Raw genomic sequence first — 14,005 nt, 5'->3', positions numbered from 1 at the left:
GTGGAGAGGGTGCCCTAGCAATGGCGTAGGTGATCTTGACCTTGAGCCCTGAGGAGATGATCCCAAGGTCGGGGGATTCGGTTGCGGAATTCTCATGTTTGGTCCATAAAATCTAACCATGGATGGCTTCTCCTAGATTCTTTCCCCATCACCTCCAGGTACCTCCAGTTCGAGGTCATCCTATCTGTCGACCACTCAGTCCACCCCTTAGCGTAACTGCGAACTAGAATCTCCATGCCATGAACTGTTTGGCCTTGGGTCAGTTGTTCAGCTACACCATAAGCCACCACGATGAGCTTGTTTCTCACGGGAGTAACAAGCTCACAAGGGGCCCTCCTAGTGATGTCGCCCATGGGGTGGCATTGGTTATCCTCAATCATGTCGGAAGATCCTCCAGCTAGGACTTCCGTGGAAGCGACGCTACTTCGACGCTGAGAGGGGGCTTACATCGATATTAGCCCCTGTTGATGTAACTGCTTGTTCACTGGCTTGTTTGCTAAGAGCTATAGTCACACGGCGGTCGATGGCTTCCTCCATTCTTACTTCTGTTAAAGCTACCTGTTCTTTCAACTCTCATATCTATCGTGCGTGTTCGGCCTTACTTCATTGGCAACTTCTGTAGGAATCGACGTTGACGGGACCATAGACCCGGGGTCCTCAATGGGCCCACTTTCCCACAACGCCTGGTCTAATAAGAGGCGCCGCGATACTGCATGCCTGGACCGGCCCAACAACGCAACGCAGGCCGAGACTAAGATCTGGCCATCGACCTGCTCCTACGACTAGGAGGCCTGGTCGGCGCCCCGACCAGAAGGGTCCAATCAGGGGTGGGACCATAGTCTGACCCCGACCAAGTTCCTCCAACCGAGGATGCACCGTACCGACCACACCCCTCCCCCCGACTGGCACGGCCGGGGACAATTGGGACAATCGACCGGGGATGCCCGCTTGGTGTGGGCTCAGGGAGCAGGTGGAACGAATAAGAGGAAGCACCCAGGTCAACTACCGTACGAGGAACCGTACCGCACCACATCCTGCACACGCCCTGCACAGTGCCGCCGCAACCTACCCGCTACAACAGAGTGGCCTGACGAGATGAACAGGGACTGAGGACGGCGGCCATACTATACCCGACGACGTGGGCCTCAATAAGACTAGGCAGCTCTCTCTCTCTCTCTTGTAAGGCCGCCCCCTTTACTATAAAAGGGAACAAGCCCTCCCCGTCTGAAGACAAGGTTTGATAGGCAGACACTTCTACTCATTCCATATGCGCGCGCACTCTCGAACACATAGCGCACATCTGAGCCCCCGGTCATTCTCTCCCACTCGGACCAGAACACGACCAGGTCTCGAACACCCCCTTTCATCCCTCTCGTTTATACCCCCACTGCAAACTTTGAGCACCGGAGCTCAGGAATATAGTCGACCGACCGACCCCGACTGGACGTAGCATCCGTTGCCCGAACCAATATACATCCTGTGTCATTGTGTGCTAGGCCATATCCGATCTAACGCATGGTAAAACTACTAACACTTACTTGTCGGCCGGATTCCGCACCGACAGACGTGGTCACGAAAGGTAAACTTCCATGGAATTACTTCTTGCCTCGGCAACGTCCAGAGTGTTCTGGATTACCTAGTGCCATAGTCAGCTCGTCCTTCTCTTGATCAGGCACGAAAGATCCTTCGGCTGTAGCCTTTATTAACTCAACAAGCCTCGTTGCCATTTTTGTCAATTCTTGGCTGAAAACAAATTATCCATCTTCGGAATTGAGCGTGCCGCCATGAGCATAATACTAATGCTTTGCTCGCTTCAGCCATTTGAGAGTCGCCGATACGATTCCCTTAGCAATTATGTCATCTTCCTTCCTCTTCCATTTGATGAGCCCCTTCTTGTAACCTCCTGGTCTAAGACGATGAAAGTATTCTTCTGACTAGCATTGTCGGTGTTGGTTTTAGTTGCCTTAGCACTCTATTGCAATGCCTTGAACTGCACAAATGAATTCTAGTGATATCTTAACTTTGGGTGCTTCGTGAAATCTAGTGTAAGGCCCTTCTTTACATAGTCTTTGTTCAGGTTCTTCTTGTATGTCTGAAAAGCAATTGCACCCTTCCTAAAGCCCCAATCTTTCACTTTTTCTTCATCTATACCTTGGAACATGAAGTTTTCTTTTATCTACTCCCATATCATTTCCTTCTCTCGCTTAGGGACCACGCTTATGGGGACCATGCTTGTGGGGACCACGCTCTCATCGATTTCAGGGCTTTTTCAAATCTGAAAGTTTATTGGGTTGTTATCCCTAACAAGAAACCCAATTTGATTCACCAATTTGATCTTAGCATTGTCTAGCGCAATTGGTTCACACTCTACATTAAGTTCCGTTATGATGATACGGCCCTCTAACTTTTTCTTCGGGCCTCGTTTCCGTTCAGGCCTGCTCGATCCAAATGGCTGAAAACAAAAGAACTATTAATTCCCAATAATCTTGAGAACACTTGAATGAGTGACATCCCACGAAATGGTCAAAACTTCGGTAGCACCTCCCCTATTTCACCATGAATGGATGAAGCCTGAGCTGGAGGAAGAAGATGCCTGATTTATAGGAGGGAAGTTAGTACTGGTTTAGAGCTTCAATTGGTACTAAAAGTTGCCAATTAGTATCGGGTGAAGTCTCCACCTGGTACTAAAGGCCCTCAGGCACATTAGTATTGGTTGGTGGCTTCGACCGGTACTAATGGGTGACTTTCAGTACCGGGTGAAGCCTCCATCCGGTACTAAAGGGATCATGGGAGCTCCTGAGAAACTAGCCGTTAGATCCGATACTAATACTCATATTAGTACCGGATCAAAAAACAACCGGTACTAGAACTCGGAACGAGTATTGAGTTTTCCAGCAGTGACTGTCAAACCCAATACAAGATGTGTATGCACATACGCTAATAGTACGAACTAAAGTCTTAGCGTCTCACGCTGACCCGAAAAACTATTTCTGCGACTCGATGCACCAGCCATCAGGATCCAAGCGGCTAGAAAAATTCTGCTCCATGTGCACGCTTGATCGGCTTCTTGTTCGTGCCCTCCTCGATTTCGAACAACTACTAGGCCAAAATCTACCTCTAATGCTGCTCGGGTGATGCTCCATCAAGTTCCTGACGCTTGATCTCAAACAACTTCCGCAGCGCGTCCTCGACGACCTGCATACATAAGAATTTGGCGTCACACTGGTACGATGCAGCTGCTGTCTGCTGAGCACTGGAACAGGTGGTGTAAGTAAAAAGAAAACTGCATCAAAGCTAGATCTGCATCTGCTATCCTGTCAAATGGTACCTTGTCCGGAGTGGAGGCACCAGAAGTAACTCCAATCATGATGGGTCCTAGGGGCAGCCAGTTCTCTCTCTCAACCACCATGCCGTCCTGTCAGGCAAATCCAATTTAGTCATAATTCACACAGATCTACTGGACTTTTTTTGCGAGTGCGATATACTGGATTTTAATCTCACACATGCCTTGTATCTTCCTATATCTGTATTAGTGTGGTTTGATGCACTCTATGCTATGGAGTGAAAACACACATCAGCAAAAATAGAAATGCATCTGGTGTCCAAGTACATACCTTTGTCTTGTGGCTGATCTTGTTCCCCGGTCCTATCCTTTGCTCTCCGTCGATCCAGTAAGACGGGATTCCATTGGGCTCTCCGATTTCTAGCAGATGAGAGGTATTACTGGAGTTCCAGCCTCCAACCACCAGTATAAGGTCAACATTCTCTGTCACGAACTTATGCATCACATCCTGTCTCTCCTGATTTCCAAGATGTATAAAGCTTGTGATCATCATTATCCATAACCAGACATTCAGAGTTCAGACACAAGCTTATAGAGCATACTGAGGACCAGACGACGTGATTATCCCTTTACAGAGTTACCTGAGTGGCATTGCAAATGGTGTCGAACCTAATGAAGTGTTTGTCAATGCTCTTAACACCATACTTGCGCATCATAGTCTTCTTAACCAAAAGTCCTGAAATGCGTAGCAGTATTGGCAAACTTGGTGCAACAGCGAAATCAAGGCATCCACATATATGTGTAACGATGGAACATGACGATCAATAATCCTGGGGAAGTAACTTACCGATTTCTTCAGTTTCTCCTTTCAGCATTGTTGTCTGATTTACAACGCCCACTTTCTCCAAGTCAGAATCAGGATCGAATCCTGGAGATATAGCATTTTTGAATTTTTGTAATTGCCAAGCGGTTCCATAAGTTAGAGCTGTTTGATCCTAAAATGCCGGTAAAACCATCCATGATTCTGTTACTCCTCACCCCAAGAAGTTCTTCCTTAGTTGAGCTAGACCCGTCGAGTTGGCCTTGAAGGATGTAATCGCACACATACCTCGCCTACAATATTTAAAAAGGCTACTTTGTCACATAAGGCATTGTTGAGAGGGAAAGAAAATTCTGGAACTACAGCTAGCTAATACAAACACATCAGATATGATTTACCTCTGCTATGTTCTTCACGATGATGTACCTGTCTGCAAAAGAGGCAGTAGCAATAGTCTCATCATGGGCATATTTCCCATGGATGATAGAAGTATAATCGCCCTTCTTGTGCCTTTCTATCATGTTCACGACCTAGGATTGAATCACACAGTCCTTCAGCCAGATATAACAGTATGACACTGATTCGGGCATGATGATATTAACCAAAGAAGAAACCAAGTGTAGCAGGTTTTGATGAAGTGTTTTTGATTTTTGTTTTTCCCAAAGGAAGAGGCATGGGTACCTTTGAAACCAAAGGGCAGGTGGTATCAACTACCTGCACGTTCTTCTTGTTTAGCTTAAACATCTCATCCACAGAAGCTCCAAACGCAGGAAAGATGACAACATCTCCCTCTTCAACAACATCCAGATCTTTAACACAGGAAACAACGGGAATGATTTCTATCCCCATCTCTTTCAAATCCTGCAAATCTAAAAAATGTTCGTTGTGCATCTGCACTTGGTTACCATTTGATACTAATTAATTTAAGCCATATGTGCTAGAGATTATTTTCCACATGAAAAAGAACACCAAGCGACAAAAGCCAAGCACGAGTTGGATAGCACCTTGCTGACGGTTGGGTTGTGGATGATCTGGTTGGTGAGCCAGATGCGGCGGTCGGGGAATTGCTCGCAGGCCTCGTAGGCCAGCTGCACGGCGTCCCTGACGCCGAAGCAGAAGCCGTGCTTGTCCGCCAGCCTCATGGTGACCAGGCCTCCCTCGGTGGCGTACACACCCCCGCTCTCCTTCACCTTCCCGATCAGCTCGCCTGCACGATGCACGCATCGACCGATCAATATAATGAAACGCGCGATGGCATGTCCGCATGTGTTGCTGGTGATCGAAGTCGTTGCAGGCACATTTGAGTTGCAATTACTCGTGTGCTTCCTTTTGAAATACGTGTCTATTTACTTGTGTACTGGAGGTCCATGCGGCCCTGGGTCACCTCCCTGTGCCTGAAGCCCCTGCGGTTGTAGTTGTCGCCACGGGCGATGTCGCGGCGGAAGGCCTTCTTGTCGAAGCCAGGGTCGTCGGGGGACGCTGGCATGGCAGGGGGAGGCGAGGAGGAGTGGAGGCAGCAGCGAACGGTGGAGGGCGCGCCGTTGCGCCACGCGGAGGAGGGAGCCAAGCCGAGGTCGAGGCCGAAGCGGGGATGCGCCGTGGTGGTCATGGCCATCCCGATTGTCGATCGATCGCGCCAGCGTGTGCGCGGATACGTGGTCTAGACGCTTAAAGACTCTGGCGAGTATGGCAGTTGCTGGGCGACGCGCCAATGGTTTAAAATGGTTGAGGCCGCTTTCGAGGGTGAGGCGAGCGGATCCGTTCTTTGGCGTGCGGATCCTGCCGCCGCCGAGAGGCATTCTCGTCTTCTCGATCCTGTGTCGTCGGTGTGAGCGGGGATGCAGGCTCGCGATGATCGATCGGTCATGCTCCCGGAAATCGTATGTTTGGTCTTGACAAGTTGGAATGGTTTAGGTTCATCCTACCTTTTCAACCTATCTCATGTTTGGTGAGGATGGATGCGTCCGTTCCATTTTTTTTTTTTGCTTGGAGGGGTCGAGAGAGTTAGGATGGATACCATTTTAACACCATAAGCCACCCTTGTCAGCGGGTCCCACATGTCATCTATGAGTCCCAGGTGTCATCCTCCTTTCCCTTCCCTTTTCTTTTTTTTCCTGACCGACCTTATCTTCTCTACGCGGCGCATCCTCCAACGCTTCACCCCATGATGCTAGCCTCCACCGTGTCCTCCCCTGACGGGCGTCCTGACACGTCGGCCTCCACTGATGGCCTTTGCGCCAGACTCCCCGATAGCCTCCTTGTGACGCCCCTTGGCCTCGCCTGGCGGCGGCCGACTCGAGCTCGCGCTCGGCTGGCGGTGGCGGAGCTACGCCCCGGCCACCGCCCCTCCCTTCTCCCGTCTCCCCGGCCTCCACCCCTCCCTCTCCACGCCGGCGTCATGCTGGAGCCTGCGCTTGTGCCCAGGGAAAACGGAGTAACGACGCCATCCATGTGGGTTGGAACGGTCCGCTCATTTTGGTGGAATCTATCTAACCTGAATTTGGACGGTATATTTCCTCCTGGTCCAACCCAACCCACACAACTTTTCATCAAGTAAGGATTCATCTGGGTCGAAACTATCCCGAGCCACTTCGACCCTAACCTCGGTGAGGTCGCGTGGGCGTGGTGGCCGCGGCGGTCGTCGGGCCGACGGTTTAAAATTGGTAAGGCCGCTTTCGAGGCGTGAGGTGAGCGAATCTGCCCATTGACGTGCAGATCCTCCCCGCGACGCCCCCCTCATTTCGTGGCTCGCTACCTGTTCCAACTCCGTGTGGCCTGCGAGCTGAGCGTGATGCAGCCAGCAGATATCGGTCCAACGGCCCGAGACGCCCGAGCCCCATCTCGCCCGGCTTCTTGTGCCACCCGCGGCGACTCCGCCACGCGGTTGCACAAACGCGCCGCCGGACGCGTGGGCCGACGCATCTCGGCCCGACGCCGCCGCTACCCTGCTTTTTGTTTTGGGCTTGCAACACAGTACTTGTCGTCTTTTCAACTGGGCCACGCAATGCAGAAGACACTACAATATTTTCATGAGCATTGCGGTTTGGGTCACAGCGATAAAAGTTATTATACGCCATTTTTGCTGGTCAGGTACAAGGTTGAGCATGCCTTTAGATTAGTAGTCCCTCCTTTCTGGAGCTCGACATTCCTAGCTCAGCCTTCAAGATCCCCAAATCTATAATCTTAACCAATTAAAGGACAAGGTATATCAATTCATTGCTCTTTAAAAGTGAACTAATAAGCGTTCACTATTATTCAATGACCTGCACAAAGAAATGCATAATTCGCATCGAAGATTGTCCAAACCTGTATTATTAGGCTCACGAAGAGACTTGCATGATCTAACTTGCTCGGAATACGATGCTCTAAGATGTGCTTGCAATTATTTTGGGTTTAAAATACTTTGTATTGCCTTTTCCCCGATACATTAATTGATTCGTGACGCTCATTGTAGCCGGAATAGAATGCCAAGCTGAAGCTGGCCCTTTGTATAGTAAACAGTAAAAGTGTCGCTCCAAGCCTTCAGACAGGAGAATTGCTCGAGAAGCCAAACATGCATGCTGGACCATCTTAGCTCATCGCAGACGACGTTAACATTCGCCCAACAAGTCGACTGCCACACAATTATGCAGTGCTACTACCTGGAGTAATTAACACGCTGCTGAGCTAATCAGTCGACGAAAGCAATCTTATATATGATCAATGCACGCGCTAGCTTCACGCAGATCATACGCGGTTACTCCCTCGATCACAAAGAAATGTTAGGCTAATCGCGTGTCATGGAGCGTACGACAGCGACCGTTCGAGACCGGGCCTCTCCGTTCGCCGATCCCCGTTTCCTCCCCCTTCCCGTAGCAAAAATCGCCATCAACGTCCGCACAGTTCCCAGTACTGCGTGGAGGTAACAGAGCAAGCGAACACAGCACGCAGCAGGCCAGCACCAGGACGCGCGGCATGAATGGGACAGCACATCCGAACAAAGGCTCCAGTCGTCGCCGGCGCGCGCAGAGATATGCTGCTGCGCTGCCACCCGTCGACAGCTTGTCGTGCCCGGCGCCCTCGGGAACGGCGCATTCGCTTTGCATGCCCCAGCTAGGGTGCAGTTGCAGCACGTTGCCCGGCCCCCGGCTGATGATGGGGTGTAGACGTAGACCACCCAGCCGAGATCGATCGACGACGACGACGACGTGCGTACAGGTAGAGCCGCAGCAGCGTCAGACCGTCAGTGGCAGGCAGAACGGCAGCAGCAGGCCAGTGGCCAGCAGCAGAGGCAGGCAGGCGCCTTGGATCACTCGGCGGCGGGGCCGTGGCCTGCGCCTGCTGCCCGCGCTCCTGGGACCTGCGGCTGCGGCACGGCGGCTTTATTTCAAAAAACGCGCAGGGAATGACGAGGTGGGATCGGATGGATTCAGGCGGCGGACGCCGTGGGCACGTAGCGTGGGCGCGCGCGCGGCGCGGCAGTGGCCTTCCTAGCCGCCTAGGAGCATCTTGGTGGCGGGCTGGATCATCATCGGTTCATGATTCATCCCCAGCATGCATTTCGTCAGGCCATTCAGAGCGTCGTCGTGGAGCGCATGTGATGCGGAACTGAAGGACAGCAGCGGATACCTAGACCACGAGAACCCAGTAGCCCCCTTCTCTCCTGCAGTCCTGCTGCTGCAGCTGCTGTTACTGACGCAACTGTACCTGTACGTATGCGTCCGCTGCTGTTCCCTGCCGCATCCCTTTTGTCACTCTACATACGTAGCGGAATAGCGGGATGCAGGCAGGCAGATTCTCTGCGCCACTGCAAAGAGCGTAGGCGCGTACCTGTCTAGCTAGCGAGGACACTACAGTCCACTAGCCCATGTCCAGCGTCACCTCCTGACTAAAAATGAGAGGATCACATGCTTTTTTTAAAAAAAAAGATTATCAGGCGCCTTTGAATCCGATGTGAAAATATGTCTTGTTGCATCACGCTCTCCCGTACCGGCCGGGTACCACCTCACGTCCTGCATCATCACGTTCGTCTCCGGTGGTGGTGGCCGTTCTCCCCCATGGACTGATCTCAGATTGTACGTACACGTGCTACTCCTATTTTCTTCGTCCAGCAACGTAAAGGGTCCTCATGATTAGCTGCTGGTAGTAATACTACGCCACTGACTAATGATTAGTGACCTGTGCTAGGCTGCTAGTGCGAGTGCTACCTAGTTGTGCTGGGGTGTACCAGAAGAGTAGCTTAGCTTGGGCAGCTGATGGAGGATGGGCCTGCATGGGGATCTCTATGATATGGATGCTGCACTGCACAAAAGCTGCCGCCAAGCAAGCTGGGCCCCCATGCTACTACGACTACATTCCAGGCCCACTGTCTAAGAGCCCAGACGCTGAGGGAAACAAAAGAAACTACTACGTATAAACCACACCAGCTGGGTCTGTCACATGCCACGTACATACGTACAAAGCCAGCGTATACATGCTGATAAAGTGATAAGAAACCAGTACTAACTTGTATACGTACACGGACTCCCCTGTGCGTCTGTGTGTGAGTGTGGTGTGCGGGCCTGTGCGGCTGTGGTGGGTATTCTGTACGCCGTAGTAGGGTCTCCCTCCCTCCGGTGCCCGGCCGGTCCCCCATGGGCCGGCGCGGGAGTGGTGGAGTATTTGGGTTAGCTGCAAGCACAGCTCAAAGCAGTTGTCCGTCATCTCTTTGGGACCAGATGCCCTCAACTCCAAGCTACGCGCCCCTGCCTCTGCCTGTGCCTGGTCCCCCCGGTAAATGAACCAACCAGAATCACACCAACAACTAGAAGATCTCCTGTGACAAGCCCCTCTGGCCGGCCGCCCCATCCATCCCACCCACTTCCTTAACCGAACTCCATCCATCTCTCTGCTTACCACCACTGCCCACTGGTGGCCTGCGTGCATGCGGCTCAGGATTCAGGAAGAGATAGATGATGGATTTTGATGGGGAACTGAACGCACTTAATGCGGTACACGATCGGCGCCATCAGATTATTGACTTGATCGTCAGGGGCTCAGGGCACGCACGCCGTAGGCCCGTAGCCCCTCCTCTTCCATCGGTTCCAGAAATTTAATCATAAATCGCACGCACGAGGCCGGTCGACCCGCGGCGGTTCTTCATCATTCCGATCGAATTAAGAGATACGCGGCTATCCTGCGTGTTATCTCTCGAGCAATCAACGCGCGTGAACATAGGTGGATTGGCACGCATACAACACATGCTCGTGCGATTAGTGGTGGCGCGGCGCGGTTCGACGGGGGAGGATGAACTGAGGACTCTGCGTGGCGCGTATGCATGGCGGCAGAGCGGCCCACGTCGGCGGGTAGCGGCGGATGCCAACGGCAGCGAAATGCTGTCGGCTTTAATAATTTATTATGACCAGTGTCGTTATGGGCCTGCCGGGGTGGCCTACCACGGCGGCAAGTTGTTGCACCGGCGATTCCCTCTCCCTTCCTTCCTTCCCTTGGGGCTCGCCTCTATGTGCCCCTGCCCGGCCTCACCTGCCTTTCTTCCTCTCCCTCTCTGTTCGTGCGCGTGTGTGTCGATCGTTGTGGGCATCTCTCAACCCCCATCTTCCCCTCTCCTTCTCTCTCTACACACGTCACTTTCTTATCTTTAGTATTCTCCGTTTTCCCTGTGGCACAGGAGAGAGGAGAGAGGGACAGCCAGGTGATGATGGCAGATGACAAAGAGAGAGGGGGGGTTTAATTACTTGGTTCCTCCTGAGTTAGCAGATGCTACCATCGTCATGAACAGTTGCAGAGAGAGGAAATAGTTAAAAAAAGAACAAAGAAAGATACAAGAGGAAATGCGTGCATGGCGCTGGGGATAGATGCTGTGGATCACGGATGCCCTGACCTGATAGGGTTGGGATTGGGGGCCATGCAGCATGCATGCAGCAGGAGGAGGCGTCCCAGGAGGGGCATGCAGGCCAGCCCTAGTGCCTTAAAAGGGCTAGCCACCGATGAGACGAGCGAGCCACCAGCCACCACCACTGACTCTGAGGCGCGGGGAGAAAGTGACTAACTGGAGAAAGATGTTGGGCATGCAGGTGCCATGGCCGCCAGTTGGAAATAATCACCACAGTGATTGGGGTCAGGGCGCGAGCGAGATGGGGTCTCTCTCGCACGCGCCCCTGGCTGCTCAGATGTGGCAACAAATTGTTCGTATCGATCAGCGCACACTGCTCCAGCCGCGCCCACACACACTCTCTTTGCGGTGGTGTGCCATGTCGCCCCTCCCCTCCCCTACTACGCCCCTGCCCTACCAATCCCCTCCGTGAAATCGACCACTCGGAGCTCTGCTTTACACGCTATAGTGTTCCCGGCATGCATGGTAGGTTGTTATCCTTTTTGATGGGGGAGTATTATATTCTCCTTCCCCACAGCTTAGCCCTGATGATATGATGATGATCCCTCCCCCTCGCTCTGTCATTATGGATTCATGATTGTGCCTGTGAGCTACCACACATTCAGGACCGGACAGCTATCTTCTGCTAGCTATTTGCTGATTAGTACTCCTACCTTTGTGTCTTCAGATGTCGTCGTTCGTTGAGTACTGTAAATCACGAGCCGGCGTCGGCATCAGAAATAGTAGTAAATCGACCGAAGAAATCTGAATTTCTCATGAGAGAACGTAAGGAGGAGCAGTCACTTGTCGTCGATTACACCGATAAATCTGCATGGCTAGCTTTGGGCAACCTTGGATTATTGGAGATATCAGTAGCTAGCTTGCATCGCAAACCAATCCATGGGATGGAAGAAACAAATTGGAACAGCGATGTGGCCTGGTGAAAAATTCTGTGGCCAAGATGTGTAGCTGCTGCTCATGCCATGCGCCCCCCTGGCCTGAATATCTATCTATTCATCTTACCTGGCACACTGCAACTGCAGCCATCATCAATTTAACTCCCCACCCGGGCCACCCCACCACCACCCCCGTCGCCGTCCGCGCCCATGTGCCCGCAAATCCCCAGGGGCGCACACCCTTCACACAAGCGCGGCGAGGCATATCCGGACGCGCCGCGGTCGCCATCGCCGGCACGCGTGAACGGCTGCTGCATGGGACGAGCAGCTCCCAAAGAGCCGAGCCCCCAACAGTGTCATGTGTGCCTGTCCTCCAATGGCACAACCGCACAACGGGGTTGGGGCCGGCGGCCTACCGGCGGCGCAGCTGCCGTTTGATTGGGCGGTGGCAGGTGCGAGGTGCCCCAACATACGCAGGGACCCTGCCCTTTTCTTGGCAAAGAAGCTTCGATCCCCATCGACCCGATGGATCCCTGGCGCCAATCAGAGGAGAAACTCACGCATCAGCGCATGATTGGGCTGGGCGCGCGCACCATCACCACGCCGTCGATTCGTAGTATAGTACTTATTATATATAATATATGTGAGTCATGTGTGTGGGTGTGTGCAGGGAGGGAGAAAGTGATGGAGAGGGAAAGAGGAACTTTACGCTAAAGGGCTATGGTACAGTGTTTGACTACAAGGCACACTAGCAGCTGCTGCTGCTTGTTGATCGATCGAGCTGATGCATCAGAGCTTTTACTCGCGCCGGCCTCGCAGCTTGACTTGGATCGTTTTCTTCTCCGTTTCTCTCTCTGTCTTTGCTGCTGCACAGTCCAGACATGCATGCAGCAAAAGGCTAACCTCCCCATGCTGTCGTGCTGCTGCGTGGAGCTAGCTGCTAGTGGAGGGGGAAAAGGCGCCTTCGATCCACTGGTGGCGTGCGATTAGATACGCTGATTAGGACGCGCTGACACAGATCGAGAAGGCCATCAAACCCTTGGAAAGGTGCACATAGTCTATACTCTATAGATAGTATATAGTAGATGTGATGATCAGTTCATGCCTAGTAGCTTGTAGATGGTCTCTCTAGAAGGCCAACGTCTGCCAGATTTTGGATCCATTTCTTGTGTGCATCCATGCTCAGCAACTGCACTGAACAATAACTGGGGTGGAAAGACCAGTGTGTTACTACTCCTTTTTTTTAAAAAAAAAGGAAAGAAAGAAAGAAAGTGATGAGGGTACGTGTATCATTGTTGAACGCTGCAATTGGAAGCGGTTGTTCCGGGCTTAGAATATGTTAACCCCCGGTGTTGGGAGTATTAGGTCACGTCAAGGGGCAGCCAATTGTTGTTTTCGTGCCTCCCTTGACCCGGTGCTGACAACCTGCCGCCCCTTTCCGCTATCGATATTCATCACCCGGCAGAATTTTTTCTCGGCAGGGAGAGGACGAACGCCGGCGGCGAAACCGCGAAAGTGCCGCCTTGTCCTGCGTTACACGTCATCACGCGCGCGTGACATGACTGGGCCATCTGGAAAAAACAATTGCCAGCAGCTAGGACTAGGAGTACCATACCATACCGCCTCGAGAAAGACTGCGACCTCGCGCTCATCAGCTGATGACATCTATCTGCGCCACTTGACGATGCACCAAGAACTTCGATCTCCAGCTAGGGCGGCGGCTAGGGTACACGAGGTTGCGCTCCGGCGCCTGCAAATTACCCGTTTATGCGAGGCTGGCTGGCCGGAAAGCAACAGTTTGGGGACGACGCCAGCCGCCAGGTGAGGTGAGTCTCTCTCGCCTGGCTGACCAACGTACGCCAGGCTCTCGGTTTGGGCCTTTGGGGTATCTGTCAGGCACTACTCGACGATACATCCATGCCAGCGGCTTGCTTGGAAGAGCAGGAAGGGGGAGCTGACATGGCCATACGTGCACGTGGGGGAGCCGTCGCCTCACGTGATTGCTGGGGGCCAGCCAGATGCCAAAAGGAGGGTGGGCGAGGTCTTTGGATGCTGTTGGTGTGGTCCGGGCTTTAGTTTTCTCCCCTCTTTGTCATGCCCGGTCCTTTCAACTTATTGCGGAGGGAAAAAACTGAAAACTACGCCACACGCAACAA

The 14,005-nt window shown here is 52.5% G+C and overlaps 1 protein-coding gene across 1 annotated transcript; it reads right to left on the bottom strand.

Annotated features, from left to right (window-relative positions):
• Positions 1–3,117: 3,117 nt before the first annotated feature.
• Positions 3,118–5,718, bottom strand: LOC117835178 (4-hydroxy-3-methylbut-2-enyl diphosphate reductase, chloroplastic). The gene is made up of 10 exons (XM_034714560.1): positions 5,454–5,718; positions 5,108–5,310; positions 4,785–4,964; positions 4,502–4,633; positions 4,324–4,396; positions 4,131–4,238; positions 3,925–4,019; positions 3,615–3,800; positions 3,329–3,415; positions 3,118–3,195 (listed from the first exon to the last, which is right to left on the bottom strand). The coding sequence occupies exons 1-10, from the start codon at positions 5,716–5,718 to the stop codon at positions 3,118–3,120; spliced, it is 1,407 nt and encodes a 468-aa protein (XP_034570451.1).
• Between the last annotated feature and the right edge of the window lie 8,287 nt (positions 5,719–14,005).

This window comes from Setaria viridis, chromosome 9, assembly GCF_005286985.2.
Source record: "Setaria viridis chromosome 9, Setaria_viridis_v4.0, whole genome shotgun sequence".
NCBI lineage: Eukaryota > Viridiplantae > Streptophyta > Magnoliopsida > Poales > Poaceae > Setaria > Setaria viridis.
The sequence above is the reverse complement of the archived record's forward strand: the minus strand, read 5'-3'. Positions and strand labels throughout refer to the sequence as shown.